Source organism: Psittacula echo (genome assembly GCF_963264785.1).
Source record: "Psittacula echo genome assembly, chromosome: 15".
Classification (NCBI taxonomy): Eukaryota; Metazoa; Chordata; class Aves; order Psittaciformes; family Psittacidae; genus Psittacula; species Psittacula echo.
In genome coordinates, this window is record NC_137751.1 from 8,453,141 (window position 1) to 8,471,314 (window position 18,174).

Consider the following 18,174-nt stretch of genomic DNA (forward strand, 5'->3'; position numbering starts at 1 on the left):
GGCTCCACCAGTTTTCTGTTGTCTTCCCACAAACAGAAAGATCTTCTGTCCTGGGGTCCCAGGGAATATGCAATATTCAGGCTACATATATATGCAATACATGCAGGCTACATAGGTATACCCCAGGACGGCTCATCTCAACACATCTGAGAGTGTCTGCAAGATCAAGGTCTAAGCAACCCTCAGAAGTAGCTAGAGAAAGGGAAATGTTTGCTTTGACTGCTGTAGCTTTACACAGCATCCTCTCAGCATTGCAACAAGACCACCAAGTAATCAGCAGCTGTGATCAGACGGAGCCTCAACTTTTACAGTGGATTTTGCACTCTGAATGGAGTCAACACTAGCAAGAACATCTCCTATTTTCAGCCACTTCGGAAGAAACATTCACTTGGCCAGAGGAATTTGTGCTGCTCCAAATCATCGCTCCAAATCAACTAAACACACAAATCATCTCAAGTCATCCGTTCCAACCCAAACCATTATATGATTGGATTGGAGAACTTGATGTGGGAAAAAAACGTGAAGGATTTGGCTTTATTGAACCTCAAGAAAGGAAGCCTCAGGAAGATCAGGGATGCATGTCCCATCCTTAGCAGTGTTCAAGGCCAGGTTGGACGGGGCTTAGAGCAACCTGGTCTAGTGGAAGGTGTCCCTGCCCGTGGGAGGAGTTGGAACTGGATGAGCTTTAAGGTCCCTTCCAACACAAACCAGTCTGGGATTCTGTGGAAAGTCCAAGGAGATACCTAACAGAGAACTTCAGGGTTTCTGCACATTGCCCTGGGACAGCTTCTGTGCTTTCCCACCCACAGCAACGCCACTTTGCATAGGCCATTTCAGGAGAAATTCTGATACTCTGAGGGATCAAACAGCCTCTGAAAGGGCACAAGGCAGAGACACTGAAGCGTTGTTCAAACAAAGGATAAACAGTGCAATTCTTAGCCTGGCTAATCAACGGGATTCAGCAGCTCTAGCCAGAACATTCACCCTCTGCTAAATACTGCAGAAAAGAGGTAGAAGAGCAGAGCTGAATGTTAAAAAGCCTGCAGGAGGGAGGCAAGAAGCATTGCTCTTCAAATCCAGCCAAGCAGCACTGAGTTTTTGTTCCTCCTGGAGAGCAGCAGGGAGGAAGAGAGGCTTTACTTACATAAATGGAGTTGTTAGTCCTCACTGACCCCCTGATTCAGTGGAGGCATGAGCCAGCTGTCACCACAGCAAGAGACATGCAGGCTTCTTTCAGCTTCACTACTTGGGTGAACTATTATTCCAGTCACAAAAGAAAAAATGGGTCCAAAAACCTAAATGCTCAGAATCTCATTCTGGAAGTCCCAGCTTCCAAAAGTACAGCAAGAACAGCTTTTCTCGTGGGATGTTGGCATTGCTGGTGCTAGGCAGAACCTAGAAGCAAAACAGACCCTTTTTTTAGATGTTAGAAATACACACACACACACACACACACACACAAATCCACCAGAGAATAAAGATCAACTGAACACTGTCAACAAGGATGCAAAGTTTTGCTTCAGGTCCCAGAAGAAGGGGGACAGTTCTGGTCCATGGCAGCTCTGACACGAGCATTTCTCCCAGGAAAGGCAGGCTGAGAGCAGGTTCTGTCCCTGCAGCTCTCCAGGCTGGACATGCCATTACCTGAATGACACACTTGTGCCTTGAGCGTTTCCATTTCCCAAACACTAAGATCCCTATAGAGCTCAAAAGCAGAAATTGTAGGGCCTCATGGCATAAATCAATGGCACCAAGGGAGAGCTGTCATGAAGGTTGGACAGCATCTCAGTCTAGCTTTAAATGGCTATATAGAACCGTCTCCACATAAATCAGTCACCTTTTACTCACTTCTTAATTAGTGGAGTGAAAAAGATGCTTTTTGGGTATAATTCCTTAAGCTTATTTTAGGTGCTACCTTGGGGTGAGATGAATTGCACCTTAAAGAGCACCTATTTCCTTCAATTCTAAAGGTAGCCTAAAGGGACCAGTTTAAAGGCTCACATCTATATTTAATGTACATTTCACACATCCCACTGAAGCACCTTTAACTATGTTTACGAATGAAGCCAGGATGAGCCCCGAATGTTTTCACTGAGATTTGGGAATGACTCCTAAGTGAAGAGACTGAGCAGATGATATATTCAGTAGTACCATGCTGAAATGGGGGATCTCCACTCACTGTCACCTCTGGGTATGTTCTTGCCATCAAAGAGAAGCCCCCAAACCTTTCTCTGTCCTGTGGACAGAGATATTCCCCCCTCCTCCACAACTGGGGTTAAGCTGGCTCAGCCCTGCATGAGCAGATTTCTGTAATCCTCATAAATTTGCCATTTTGGCTTCTTGTCATAAGGTCTTTACAACTGTATAATGTCGCTTCTTTATCAGCATGGATGATAATACCTTACAGCTCTCTCCCACACTCATATACACACACAACCACACACACTTTAACCAAAATACAATATTTATATTATGGTCAGGGACAAGGGCAGGATTTTGTTGAGTTCACTCTAAACATTAGAGTCACTTCCAAGACATCCAAGTCTAGGCATACGTTACAACCTCCCCTCCTATAGATCCTAGAATCATAGAATGGTTTGGGTTGGAAAGGAGCTTAAGATCATCTAGTTTTTTAGGGCAGGAGAATGAAGTTGAGAGCCAAGAAGAGTGTATGTTTTTATGAGAAGAGACACAAGAAAAGGACAAGAGTTTGCAGCGACATTGTACAACCAAAAATTCCTAGTACAAAAAGAATTTGCCTGGCAGTTCCCTTTATCCAAACACTCATGACATCAAGCTGGTGGCGATCAGGAGTGCCGGCTGGTGACAGTGGCCCACGCTGTCTGCCATGGGTATTTCATCCTTAGCCCTGACACTCAAATTAACTGGATATACAGGAGCTGCTGGCACAGCTCCCCTCCCTGCTTCCCGCAGACAAGCACCGGGAGCATCCGCTTCTCAGCTAAAGGCTTGGGAATGAAAAACTGCCCTCTTACAATGAAGATAACTCCCAGCAGCCAGAGAAAGCAAATATCACTCACCTTTGGCAGGGTTATGACAGAAGCCACTATAAATACACTGTAGCTGTTCATGTTAGCAAGCCTTTTTCTGCAAGTAAGAAAGCTCTTAGCACTTATCCTTGACCATCTCAAACCCATCATTGACATTGTGACCAGCACAGCAGCCACAGCCAGTGGACTGGTACACCTGGAAATGGGATGGACCCTTTAACCTCATGTCGTGATGAAGAAGTTATAGTGATGATAGCTCTGCCTCTACCACTAGTGACACTATGGTGAGTCCTCCTCGCCAGCCTGTCCTCTGCATTTTGAGAAGATGAAGGATGTCCCAGCCTCAATTTGCCTTTGCTTCTTGAAATCTCATTTACATGAGAGCCTGTGAGGTGCTCTCCTTGCTAAGAAGGGGCCAGCACATCTCCAGAGGAGCTTCAGGCTCTGACCATATTTAAGGGACCAGCTCATGTCCAAATCCCACCATGTCCCATGGGTATTAAAAACTCCTGCTGGCAACCAAATGCAAAAGAGATCGAGCATCCAGCAGTGCCAGCTATGGAAATGAACTGGAAAAAGCACAAAGGATCTATGAATGTGGAGGAAGGACAGAAGTGAGGGCAAGTGGTTCTTCATATTTAAGAGGACAATTCACAAAGCAGCATGTACTTGTGTTCACAGTAAAGAAAGTCAGCAATTTCAGCTTCTTTGTCTCCCTGTGGAGTGCTAGAGGGCAGAGGAACTGTAACACTCATCGGCTTGCTGGAGTAATTCCTGCTGAGCCCCAGCCAGCAACAAGAGGGTCTCTCTGGGTTTGCAACACCTCTACATTTCAACACAGACCTTTCCCTTTTCTTCTGGAGTTATTTGGTAGGTTATTTGGCTATTTGGTGTGCCTTCAGTCAGTAAAGAACAATGATGATGATTTACCTGGATCCTGTTGCCTTAAAGCTCTATTTTTACTTGATGCTATAACAACAGCCTGAAGAAATTGTTCAAGTACGGAACGCTTCTGCAAGAAACACTGAACATGCTTTACTCCTTCCCTTTGGAGAGTTGCCATCACAAAAAGCCTTGGCCACTCTGTAACTGCTGCTCCCAGTCACCATAACCAGCACCAGAGCCCCATACTGAATGTCAGTGCTGACTGATGGCTTGTGTCACTGTTTCTTTCTGCTGGCTGGGAGTGTTTTCAAGGTACAGAAATAATAATAGAAAAGTAAAGAAAGAAATAACTAAAGCTGTGATTTAATAAGCTCTTCAACGTGCTGGAGCATCCCGCACAAAGCCAAGGAACCACAGTACGGATTCTGAGAGCATTACGAAAGCAAGCAAAGGAATCAAGGAATAGAGCAGTGCAAGCAGAAAGCAAGTAATTTAAGAGAGCTGCTGTAAGGGGGATTTCATTGTCTGCACAGAATATAGCAGGTCCCATGGAGTGCTGGTAGTGCCCTGGGCAGCCTGACTCAAAGTGCTGCCTAATGAGGGCTTCTTGTGCCTCTGGCACTGAGCTGATGCTGGGGGATCGCATAGGAGCTGGGATTAGGACATAGGCACTGCTAAATTCTGGCCAGAGGAGGTGCTGGGGCATGAAGCAAGTGTTCAAACTGCAGCATCCAGTGCTCTCTGCTCTCTGTGCAACAAGGTTTAAGCCTGGATCAGGAAAAAGTTTTCTTTCCCATATATTCCAAAAAACATTCTCATAGACTTTTCTAAACACGGGCCCTGGAGGCATATTGCAATTCTGAGCTTGTTGCCAGTCACCTGAAAGTCTCCCACCATCACAAGTCCATACATAAGAAGAACACAATGGGTACATATCCCTTCTCAGGCACAAACAAGACCATGTGTTACTGCCCATAGCGGCAGCACATCACTATCCATCCCATATATGAGGACCCTCTGTGATTATCTCCGGGACATTCAAGGCCTTTTCAAACAGATTAATATTCACATTACTCCCATACCACATATTGTTCTGATATTCATAGGTAGGGAGGCTAACACAGAGCTCAGAACTGGCCTTAGCAAGTCACAGCGTGAATCCTTCAAATGCTAAAAATCCCAACTCTGTCTCATTTTAACTGCTGCGAATTATGTTCACATCTTTTGGCAATTATTCTGCAAGCATTCATTTGAAAAGATTATTAATAAGTCTGAATTTGCTTAGGCACAGAAAACAGAAAGACAGTTTGGAAAAATGACTAACATCCTGTGCATACTCATACTGTCTTTTTTAAGTATTGTTGGGGAGCAAATCTTGGATCTCTGCTCATTCCCAGTTGACCTGGATGAGACTAAGGGATTCACAGCAGACCAATATTTCATATTAAAGAACGCTAGAGAGAACTTCATAAAGAGCTTTAAAAGAAATACGCAGAGAAACCAAAACACACCTAGAAGAAATTCAAGGGTTTAAAAGCCAAGTTGAGGGTGAAAGGACTTCCTGCAGGATGAGAGGGTGGTCTATTAGGGAAGTTGGCTTGGAAGTAATGAAAGGTAAGGTGGTTTATTTGGAAACGTCCCAGGAGGGAGAGGTAAGAACTGGCTGGTGCAGGGGACCTCTGAGGTGTCAGAGGCAAAGGAGGATTTTTGTGCTCAGCTGATCCTGGTGGAAAGCAAAACCATTACCTTAGCCCAAAAGCTCATCTTTCCCGTGTCTTCCCTTGCAGTGCACGCCCAGAAGCAGAACAGACAGACCTGCGTACGGAAGAGCCTTATCTGCGCGTTTGCCATGGCCTTTATTATAAGCGTGATGCTGATTGCGGCCAACCAGATCCTGCGGAGCGGCATGGAGTAGCCTCTCACCATGACACTGTGAACCAAACTGACCATGCATGCGCATGCCACCGGGTGAGCTCCCCCTGAACCGACTCTCACACGGCAAAGAGACAGGCAGGCAGATAAAGCACCATTCGACAAGGAGCCTGAGGCCAGCAGCGTAATGTGTCTTGTGAATCAACTACATTCTTTTGGCAGGGACATAAAAGGGCTGTCTTAATGCTTTAAAGGTTTTGTTTCCTAATGCAATAAAAAAAATAATATACAGGAGTCCCAACTTACTGCTTCAAAACAGCAATGGTAACTTGGAAGAGACTTACATCCAGCAGCCTGTGTGGCAGTTTTAAGGAGGCACAGCCTCATGACTTATTGCAGCAGGGCTGTCTTTTAACCTAGGGGCCGACTGACTATTCCACGTAGCTCTCCGCTGGGCCCACATTCCCAGGAAGTTGATCGTAGCATTGCCACAAGCAAGTTCTGTTTGTTTCATTTCATGTACGCCAGCTTCACCTTGTTTTTCCCTTATGACCATGCCTTTGAGTTCACGGCATTAGAGGGGAGCTAGAGCATCCTTGTACAGTATTTTCAGAGTAAAAAGAAGAGGAGAATTTGCCAGCATCATACAAAATCTCTATTTTTGCTTCATAAACGCTGCCTTTGACACAAGACTGTGGAGGAGCATGAGTCCCCTTGCCATTTTATTCCGACCGTGAATCAGGGCTTGAGAAGCATCACCCGTTTTCACACATCTCTGAGATTTGTGCAAAGTCTTCCAACTGACTCTGCAACCACCAGCACCAGTTAAAACTCCTTCTATTTGGTCCTGTCTACACATTCAGCATTTGCTTTCCAGCAGTTTTGCCTTTCTTCTATACTGGTCTTCAACAACCTCACCTGAGATTGGAATCATGAGGAAAGCTCAGAAACAGCTTTCCTCCCTTCTCCTCCCCTGTGCAATTTCCTTGGTTTATTTTATATGTTCTGGTTGTACTCTGCAGTGAAACCTCCACGTCAGACACCTTCTCATGGAGAGTTTATATTTTCACCTACATGGTGTTGTGTGATTTTGACCAGCTCACTGCTTCAGTCCCTCCCAGGAGCCATCCCACCACCACCATCATCCCATGGACAAGTTCCAAAGCAGACTGCAGCAAGAGGAGAAGGAATCAAACTAGAGCCTACCACCATATGTTACATAAGTGTGTCAGACTTTCAGATCCTGCAAGTGTTAGTTAATTTTCCTGGATCAAATTATGATGAGCAGCAAGGAGAAGATGGAGTCATGAAGACTAGAGATAACATGTCCCATGGAAAGCAGAAGAACTAGGCAAGCCTGAAGCCAGGATTACATCGGAAAGCATTTTTCCTTTTAAACTTGACACAAATCCTTGCATTTACCTTCGGATGAACTGTGCACCTGTGTGTCACTCCAGGAAAGATCTGATTTCCTTGTCCTCATGGGAGAGGCTTCCCAGCCAGTGCTTACGGAGCTGGCATGGGAAGTGCTCATGGGGCAGTCCATGGAGGCACCTGGGCACTGGAATTGTGGTGGCTTCGTGGTGCTGGCTGGGTGAGCTCCCAAAACCCCGAGGAACAGCGAGATCTTGCTCCTGTAAATGTAGGTGACTCTTTCCTGTGTCACAAGAGGGGCAGGATGGCTCCCCAGGGGACTGCAAACCACCAGCTTCCCTCACACTACACAGGAGCCTTTGACTTCATCCTGGATCCATCCCAAAGACTCGTTTCAGGTCTTTTTTTGATTGCAAATTCAATTGATAACATTTACCCTGTACTTTTTACTGGTCTAATTTAAAAATCTGCTTCTCATTGTTCTGTCTCCCATCACCCCCTTAAACTCATGTCACCCACTTTGGATTTTGCCTTTAGGTATGTGTTTCAGTTGCCCACCTCCACATGGTTGCCATTTTCCTGGTGCCTCCCCTCCATCACCAAAGATGACATCTGTCTTTTCCAAAGCAGTTACTTTTCCCTGCCTTTCACAAACACACACTTGTGTATTCCTTCTCTGCTGCGACTAAGGGAGGTCAACTGCAAAATATTCCACAAAAAGTTGTTATATCTCCCAAAAGATGGAAATGATCCTTACTTATGAGTGCTACAGGGCAGCAGCAGACTCCAAAACAGTAGAAAAATCATAGGAAAGCTCTGAGGGTGGGATGTGCATTGCTGGGGATTCAAGGCACAATCCCAGCACTCACTGCACTGAACTCTGCAGTACTTTTATTGCTCAGACTCTGAGCAATACTTATTTTTCCCTTGGGACTGTGCTGGAGTGAACAGGCTGCAGATGGAGATGGAGCAGAGAGGTGGGCACGAACAAACAGCCCTACTCAGTGACAGCAGAAACAAAGGACGGAGTGGTGCCTCTCCACTGAGCCCAGAAACACAGGCTAAAACATACAGACCAGGCATTTCTCCACGTTTTACCACTCATCTGACAACTAATACCAGGCAGACTCCCAATTGTAAGAGCTGCCTTACGGAGGAGATGAGGGTTTGCATTTCTTTGAGCTTTCTGGATGGTTCCATAATTTCTACATACATGCTCCATCAAAACCGTTGTAAATACAGTCATTTTTCAGTATAATTCTTCACCTTGAAGCTTCATTTGTAAAACCAAATTTATAATTAATATATTGGTAAAAGCCATAGCCTGGTATCAGTAGAGTTCATTGCAAAACTCCCCACTGATTTTACTGGGTACAGGATTCGGGGGGTTTTGGGGTTTGCTTTTTCTGTAGGGAACCCAATTTATCCATTCTGAATCAGTGTCATGTCTTGCCAGAGGTCTCCTTTTCCTTCCTAGAGCAGCCTTTCTTCATCTAAAGGTGTCTTGAAGACATCCCTTCTTCAATCTGTCAGGATCTTCTGGTGGCTGGTGACAATGCAGGATGGATCAGGCCAAGCCATTTCATGCTTTCGTCTCCCTACAATATTTCTACCGACACCTTTGTATCCTTCCTAGCCAGCAGCACTGGACCTGCGTCTCTAACCTACCTCCCTACCTCCATTTATGTAACATCCATTTATCTTCTTTTTTTCCCCCCCTCTACACAAGAATGCAAAAAAAGGGCTTTTTGTTGCTTTTACAGACAGTAGGTAAAAATAGAGCAGTAAAATTTTGATTGGAACCTGAAGCTTAGGGGGAAGAAGGTAGAAGAATCAAAGAAATGAAAATAAAAAAACCCCACATCCATCCTTTAAAAAACCCCCAAAACTATTTAAGTGCTAATTAACATAGTTTAAAAAATACCCAGACTGCAGCAGTGCTAGGTAGAGCTGTCAGAATAAGCACTAAACTTATGCTCTTGCCAGTTACATGAGAATTTAAGTGTCTTTTCAGCACTGCAAGCCAGTATGAAAAGGATATTGCTATGGCAACCCTGGCTGTTCGTGCCACTGTGTCGGAGCAACACCCAGCAACTCCAGACGCGCTCCCAGCTGCACCAAGGACAGACAAGCAGCAGCTCAGGACAGTGTTACAGCTCATGGATTAGCGAATTATGAGCACCCCAAAGATTGTTGTCTTGGCCACAAAAAAGTGTGTGCAACTAAACAGACATGCTCAGGGAAGGCTTAGAGATGGACGTGATGGCTGTAGCTTGAGGGAGGCTTTGGTTTTGTTTGGGAGCAAGTGAAATCAACACAGCGTAAGCACTGTGCTGTGCTTGTTGAGGACACTTTTGGCAGGTCCTTCATGTAGGGATCGATCTCTAATAGGAAGGATTTGGGTTACAGCTTCTGTAAGGAACAGGGCTGCATCACTGATAGCTGTTGGCTTTAACTTTGAAGGCATATCCCGATTTTCTGCTGCCTGAGAAGCTGACAGAGGGAACAACAGGCATGTGGCATGCTGAAATACTTCGGAGGCCACAGAGAAATGAATTCCAGCAACAGCTGCTGAAGCAACATTGCTTACCTATCAGGTCCAAAGCTATACCATAGGGTCAGCCATGAAGAAAACCACAGGTGAGGGGTTCCCAGGCAAGACAAGTGCATTATGGTGGTGGCAGTGGCCATGACAGGCTATGCCACCCAAGGACTTCATTAGGATCTGACCCTCTTGACAAGTCCACCGCTGAGAAGTAATTTCTAATAATCAGAAACAGCATCAACAGTAATTTAGAGAATTAAACAGGGTGGGCAACTGGGAAAAACTGGCTTTGTAAGGGAGAATTTGGTCCTCATGCTGTTGGAGGTCAGGTAGGTTAAAAGAGAGTTGACAAAAAGAAAACAGTTATTTTCATGTTTGACAAGTACCCACAAATATGCCAGTTACTGTTAGCAGACACAGGACAAGGGTCTCCTGTAAGCAGAAGTGTGGGAGATGGTAGGAGACCCAGCTACCTGCCTCTGCTCCCAGGTAAGCTAGAGCTGAGTATCTGGGTAACATCTGGTGATCTGAATATATTTCATACAGACTGTTCAGTGCTTACTGGGAGCTCATATGCTGGATATGGTGCAATTTCGTAAAAGAAAAGATATATACCATCTTTTTAAGCTGGGGCCAACTCAGTGGGGTTTTTTTGGTCCTTTGCCTGTAAGAAATAGGATAGCAAGCAAGCAAGTCAAGACAGAAAGCATACCCAAGGATGCTGCTCTGGATGGCTAAAGTCTGTTAGACAGACTTGGATGAGCAAAGTACCTACTGACAAACCAACCCCACACTGCACCTTTCTGCCTCCGCAGAAGACCAAAACATCTCCTGGGATGGCCAGAGGACTGTGATGGCTGTCTGAGGTCCAGTGCTGCCTTTGCCCGAGATGACACACTGCTTTGCACGGTGCTTGGTACAAGAAGACTCTTTCCATCCATTGTGCTCACGTGCACAGAGCAAGCAGTGCTGCAAAGGGCTGTCATTGCACAAAAGCAAGAGGTGCACAGTCCCAAGTCAGACTTACTTATAGCTGAGAGGAGAGAAGCGGTAGGAGGAATACATTAAGATCACTAAGAATGAAGTTCCCTATTTTATCCACCCGTGTAATAAATTATTTAGTTTCTGTTTTATGGATGACTATTTGAAAGAAGAAAAACCAACTCTTTAAAAAGAGGATCTGATGAAGTTTCTTTTTTTTCTTGGCTCTGAATCATGCTTACATTCCACAGATGAAGATGTACAGAACCTGCTGGGTTTCAATCTATTATTTTACTGTACTGTGATCTCACAGTGCAATTATGTTTCCCTGGCATGACTTAAAATCTATTACTACTCCAGGAATTAAATACAGAAAAAGAAAAGGCTCACAACATTTTCATCTCTATATGTTGTCAGTTGTTATCAGGACTGGATCTTGCTTTTCTTTAGTTCAAGAAGGATGTTTTGGGTAGCTCTGGGAACTGTAGAAGCTTCACCAAGAGCAAGATGGACAGAAAATCTGACAACAACATTTTAATTGGAAGAATACTCCGCTCCTACCTCTCCAGAGGCAAAAGTCTGGAAAACTGCCTCCATTTGGCATCTTCACTAGGAAAGAATTTCAGCCCCAGATGCAAGGACAGGAGGGAGAAAGCAGAAATAGGAAATCCTCTGGATCTAAAGATTGGCACTTGACAGTTTGTTGATGAAAATAACATAGGTTTTTTATTTTCTGTCAAGACAGACCCAAGTTTTCTTTGTAGCCTTGAGGAGCACTAAATGAAATTTGCCATTTTCCAATCTATTATTTTCTACAGCTGTTCACGGCCAGCCTTTGCCAGCATCATGAATAATCAGCTTCAAACCCTGCTGTTTTTACAAAGCTTTACGCGAGATCAATACTACAACTTTTCTTTAACAGTTGGTCTTCTGTCTTCATCAGCCAACAAGCAGACATTTGACCATCCCATTTGAAGCTGGTGAGCTTGCTCTAGTAGCTACCCCTCTGGTCTTGCCAGCACTCAGGCAAGTCTTACCTCTCTTGTGAGCTGTCCCTCTAAACCCAAACCAATGTGTTTGAAGCATCAGGCCCCTAGGGTTGCCAGTTGACATCAGTCTTCAAATATGTGCTTCTGTATTCACATTGCACCAACCTAAGAACAGCATTACATTGACTGCCATCTCTTTCAGAGGAGCCAAAGTTATTTCAGCTTCATGCAGCAGCTACTGTTCTCTTAGATTTTAACTGGGCTGGGCGATAGAAGAGAGATGAAGTTCCTTGTGGACTCCAGGTTAAATCAGAAGTAACTCATTAGAGTTATTTGGCTTAAACTGTAATAAGCCCAGAATCCAGCCTGTTGCCATTTAATCCATACTAGGATTGAAGTAATCAATGCCTTCTGATTGATCTTTAGACAGTTACTCACTAATACGTGCATCTCCTTTTTGTTATAATTTCATCCCTCACTGTTTTCAAGCCATTTACTGTTCATTACTGAAGTGGCCATTTTTCGCTTGTTAAAAAAAGACATGGCATTTTAATGAAAGACAATTCACAAAGTCAGCAGCATAATGGTAAAAAAATAAAAGAAACACAAAAAACTTTGTACAAAATACTGTAAATATTAATATAAATTAACTTGGCATGCAACTTAACTAAATCCTGTTACTGCAAGTTACCTGAGTGTATAAAGATGTGTATAAAGGAAAACGAATGCCATATGTATCAGCTGTTTCCTCTAACCAAACACTACTGTAAATATATAATCTGTATAAAAATATTTTAATTTTACCATTATTTATGCAATAGAAATAAAGGTTTTTTTCTTTTGATGAGGGATGAAGTTTCTTTTTTCCCCTATTTTGAAGACGTCATTGATATTTATTCATAGCCATGTATAAGAGCAAAAGCTAGATTTGCATAGAATATGAGGACAGAAACGCTTTCTTCCTTCTGTGGGATACACGAACATTTGGGGGGTTATTTTCTTTTGAAACTAGATTTACATATTTTAAAGTGTTTTACTACAGAAAGAGCTGCTGGCTGAACAGGTGCCTTGGCTGTTCAGAGCTAGAATCAACACTTTGAGAGCAACACGGATGCACAGGACTTATTAGCATGCCAAAGACAGACAGTGAACGTCCCTTCTGGAAGTGGAAGTCAAAGCCACAGCTGGTGTGGTTGGTGGGCACTAGAGGCAGATCTCAAAGAGAAAGGTCACAGCAGGTACTCTTTTATGGCACTTGCTTAAAAAATCAAGCCCCTTTTTTCTTATACCTACCAGAGATTCAGAGCCTGATTCCCTGAACTCAGATGGGCTTGGGTCCAGTGTGTTGCTGCTGGGAGCTAGACGCTGACACTGGTTTTAATCTTGTCTCTTCTACTGCCAAGGCTCCATTCCATGAGTAAGGCTAAACTACACTCATGTGTCCTGAGGAGCAGCTGCTCTCTACGCAAATCCAGATCTCTTCACTGCACTGTAGAATATTGTCCACAGCTACTAATTCACTGTGTCCTGCAGCCATTTGCCTGGGGAAGATAAAAATGAGATTAATTAGGGTCCCCAAAATTGCTTATAATGGTGCTTAAATTAAAGCTTAAAAGGAAACAGCTGATGTAGGCAAGTTTTCTTCACCCAGATGGATCCAATTCCCAGTGGTAAGCCTTCAAAGCTCCCATCATGTCCATAGGCAGAGTATCACCTCTGCCTTGTGCTTGGAAAGGAGCTGTGATGCTTTCCTTATACCTGACCATTTTTGCAAAAATAGCATTTCTGATTCCTTCATTTAAGCTCTCAAAAAATGAGTGTTTTTCCCCAGACAATGAGATATATCACACTCCATTACACAGGCTCACATTATTTATTAATTGCTATCACTTGGACAACAGCCTGGCGGCTCAGATACTGTTCTTTATTCCTGGAACCATCACAGCTTTTGGTATGAGTAATAGTCTATGCATGGATTACCACTGAAAAGCAAGCGACGCAGGAAACATGTTTAGAAATCTGGTGATCTAATAGTGTATAAAAAGGTGCTGTATACTCCAGCTGACCTGTTACGTTATGTAAGTGGAGCATATTTTAATGAATGGGGTAGGAATGAACCTGAATTCACTACAGGAATGAATCAAATGTATTTGAGGAATTCCTATATATTTATCATAGGAATGAATGAGTAATTAAATTCTCTGCTGGAAGGAGAAACTCTCCTTTGGAAACAGCATTCTCATGCAGATCATTGTCCTCAATATCCTCAGTGGAACCACAGGTTTGTACATTGTATTTCAGTCACCACAATGGTTCAGAATTGAAATTCACTGGCAACATCTCTAGTACGCATTCCCTCTGCCCATCAGCCCTCAGTAAGGATGAACACCATGCTGGACAGGTTGGGATGATACCATTGACTGCAGGGGGAAAACAAACTGTAAAAGAGAAAAGCACACCAAATTTGGACTGAGACCAAACTGCTTTATCCCACCATAATGAGCCCATGAACATGAGCACAGTTCCAGCTCTACCAAAGCCTGTTTAGTGTTATTTAATGCTCTCCATTCAACAGAGAAAAGTGAAAGAAAAGTGAAAGAAAGGTGAAGGATACCAACCAAAAGCCCCATCCTTCAAGCTGTGCCTCAGTGGAAGATTTCAGGTTCCTATTGCTGCAGGAGCCAGCATTGGCAATGGGCAGGAATGACCATGCGGATCTAATCCAGCTCCTGGGGTGTCAGTGGAAACATTCCCAGACTTAGTGGGATTTGGATTAGGTCGTTATACAACACAGTATTTCACACCCTGGCTCTTTGCTTTGTTTAAATGGAGTCTGGCCAAGGCCTCAAATTTAATTACTGAAATACAAATGCTGAAGAAATAAGGCCTTCCTTACTCTGAATGGAAATCACACATGGCCCCATCTAAACCTTCTTGCCGTCATTGGGGTCCCAAAGCTCAAAACCATCAGAGTGCCTTTTGGTTAGACGTTACTTTTCCTCCAGGTAGGTACACTCTTCTCACGACCCTGCAGGCTGGTTTTGCTGCTACAATTTCATCTACTCCATACACACTCCTTCCTGATTAACATCTACTGAAAGGGTTTGCTAATGCAAATCCAGAGGCGGTAATTTATTTGGTACATGCTAGTTAATCCTGGCAAGGCTTTCCTGTCTAAGTATAGACTAATATCATCTTGTTTTAATTGCTTCTTCAAGAGTTTCTCAAAAATCAAAAACATTCTAATTAAAAAATTCACCAAGAGTATCTTCCAGATCTTTTCCCATTTGTTCTTCTTCCTACCAAAAATTATCAGCACATTTGTAAAGTTCTATAGAAAGTAATTACAGCAGATGCTGATCGCGGTTCTAGCGCCGAGGTTGCTGAATGCTGCACATCAGGTTCCAGACTTCTACTTTTTTGTAACTTTCTCAAACAGAAATTTCCATTCTTGGTCTTTGCTCAGAAGGGAAGCTCTCTATGCAGGGGCTGCGATGCTTTCATGCCAGCTGCTACGGTTAGGGGAAATTTGGGAAGAGGAAAGAAAGGAGGCGCTGCAAGGGTTTTTGATGAGTGCTTGCAGTGACAGGATGAGGGAATGGCTTTAAGTTGACAGAGGGAAGATTGAGACTGGATATTAGGAAGATCTTTAGGAAGATCTTCCAACCCAAACCAGTCTGTGATTCTATGAACTGCCAGGGATACAGAGATTTGTTCAAGGAACAGTAAGGAATGGCTGAAAGCCCATTCAATTTTACCTATATATCAATTTTACCTATAATATCATAATAATGAAAAAAGTCCTGTTCCACCATCACCTATTCAAAAGATGATAAAGCCACACGTTACAATAGTGTGTAAGTATCAGACTGAAGATGCCACGTGCATGCCTGCCACGCTGTAATAAATGTCTTCTAACCCCAATTTCTGTCTAGATTTTCACTTGCCCATAATAAGCTGGTTTTAGAATAAGCTGGTGAAAATAGTTCACCATATAATGACAGAAAGCTGAGATAATCACAGGACAACCATACATGTCTCTACAGATACAGAAATTAATGCAACAGCATAATCACAGGGTTAAGAACCAGTAGCATGATGCTGATAGTGCAGGCAAGCAAATTTTCGGTGTCCTGTGACTGCTCCGAGACAGAGCTGCAAAACTACTTGAGAAGCAGTATCTCCCACCTCAGCTTGTGAGCATCCGGCAGTGATCCCTTAAATGCTTGCTGATGGTGCAGTACAACTGCAGGGACAAAACAGGGCTCTCAGAGGAATCTGAGTCCCAAGGAGAACATGACCGTGAGCACGGCTGCAACTGAGCCACTTCTAGGTTCAGCAAGTTCCAGCCTGCAGAGTGCATTTTAGAAAGCCTTAAAACCTTTTGAAGAGAAGGATTTTGAATGAAGGGGCTGAGAGACCCCAATGCTGGCAGTACGAACAGTACCTCTATAATAAGCGTAATCACTGCATGTTATATCGAAAACCTTCTCAAGTGATTACTGTTTGCAGAGTCTGATTAAATATAAATTAAGCTCATCTGCATGTTCAGTAAGATATGTGCACTGAATAGCAAGAGCACCCTTCTCACTGGCTGCATGGAGTGTTTGGGGAGCTCATCCCATGGCCTGGCATGCCTGCACATACAGGCTGCACCTCCAAAACACTGACAGGCTTGGGGCATTGACCACCTCTCTAGGAAGACTGTTCCAGTGTTTGACCACCCTCTTGATAAAGAAATGCTTCCTCAGGTTCCTGGCAATGCACTGAGTGCTTCATGAGCCCTTGCCATTAAGTAACCAGACAAACTGCAAGTGATGAAGGGACCAATTCTGCATCACCAAGCATCCTGACTATGATTAAGAAGAGATTTCTTAACCTCCTCCCCCAGTGTACAAGAGTGAAAAGTGCCTTATTTCTAAACTGAACTATGATACAGAGACCACATGACTGGTGTTATCTCCAGCTTACAGTCAGTGGCTGGGGAGCAGCACAGGCCGCTGGTACAGAAGGGATGGGCCTGACTGAGCATCCTGCATGTAGGAGGTGTTTGGAAAACCTGTGGATTTCTCCTTCATCCTTGACTCTGGGCTGAAGGCAAGACTTGTTAGTGAAACCAGGGGATAATTGTTTCTCAAATTATATGGTCAGAAGCGGTAAACACGCACTCAAAGACACTTCATTCTTTCTCACTCTCTCACTCTTCTAAAGAAACCTTTTTTTGTGTGTTCAAGAAAGAGCCTGGAGACTTTGTGAACAGATGAATCAAGAAAGAAGAGTGAAGAACTATGACTATCATAAGCTATATGATCTGAAGGAGAGGGGATGCTTCTTCTTACCACGTTGTGTGAGGTCCTGCTGTACTGGTGCCAATTTCAGTGTCTTCTCTCACTTCAAACCAGAGAGAATCTGAAAGCCTGAGAAATACTGGGAACAGCTTCTTATGGTGAAAGCAAGCTCCAGAAACAGGCTCCAGATTAGGACCTGTCAACACAGTCCTGCCAAAAAATAGAATGTACTTGCAAGTGCATAACCCACACTTGAATCCTGAAGCTCTTCAACCACCTACTTTGAATATTTATTATTTCTTAAATGCAATTTCAGAGAGTACTTTTTACAATCAATTAGCTACGGTCCTATTCATTTGGAAACTGAGCACAACATTCACTGCCTCCTGGACAAATTAAACTCGCAATTATTTTAACGTGCTTGTCCCCTATAAAGAGGAAAACCACGCATCGGTTCAGAGGACAGAAAAGAAGAAACAACTCAAGAGGGACAACACTGTGCCAAAACCAAAAGGTTGAGCATATGTATTTGCTTACATTGGTATGAGCAATAGGCTCAGAGAAAGAGGTAGATAGCATATTGGGGTACTAGGAATCGTTGTTCCTTTAGAAAGCACTTTCAGTGCTGCCATGATAAACAGCTTCTAAGAATTCAGGGTATGGAGTGCTGACATCTGTCAGGCAGGAATCTGGAGTTCACATCACAATTGCAATTACTGCAGTATTTTTAACCAAATCACGGAGTCAACTTGCACAAACGAAAAGGCTCCTTTATGTAGAAGCTGGCAAAGTTAAAATCATTTCCAGCTTTCAAGAAACCCAAAGCAACCTCCAGCAGCCTGGGTAAACACAGTCTTTCTGTAACAGACTTGCTGAACTACTAACCCGGTCTAGCAGAAAGCCCTGCGCTAGCACAAAGGTTGTTATTGCTGCAATTATGCCAACGCCACGCTCCCAAAGAAGGATTAACGTTTAATTCTTTCTAACTTTGGTTTATGAAATATTGACATGCTGCTGCCTTCAAAATAAGCCACAAAGACACCTTCCATACAGCGTGCAGTGGGAGCTCAGTAATGTTTATTTACTTATCCCTTTCACTAGGTTTGGCTCTGAACACTCATGCTGAAATTGTTAGAGAAGGCCCCAGGCTGAGCTAAGCGTACACCAGCAGGTAGAGCTAATCCAGTGTTAATAAAAATCAATGAAGCATTCTTACAAGGCAAACTGTT

General features: G+C 43.7%; 1 protein-coding gene across 1 annotated transcript in view; it reads left to right on the forward strand.

Moving 5' to 3' along the window:
• The window catches only part of CALN1 (calneuron 1), a gene marked incomplete at its 3' end in the record, with an annotated part of 114,520 nt that extends 108,709 nt beyond the window's left edge, over nt 1–5,811 (forward strand). The window contains exon 6 of the mRNA XM_080629917.1: nt 5,684–5,811. Coding sequence (XP_080486043.1) covers nt 5,684–5,811 — 128 coding nt within the window. The remainder of the gene's footprint in view (nt 1–5,683) is intronic.
• Nucleotides 5,812–18,174: the final 12,363 nt, after the last annotated feature.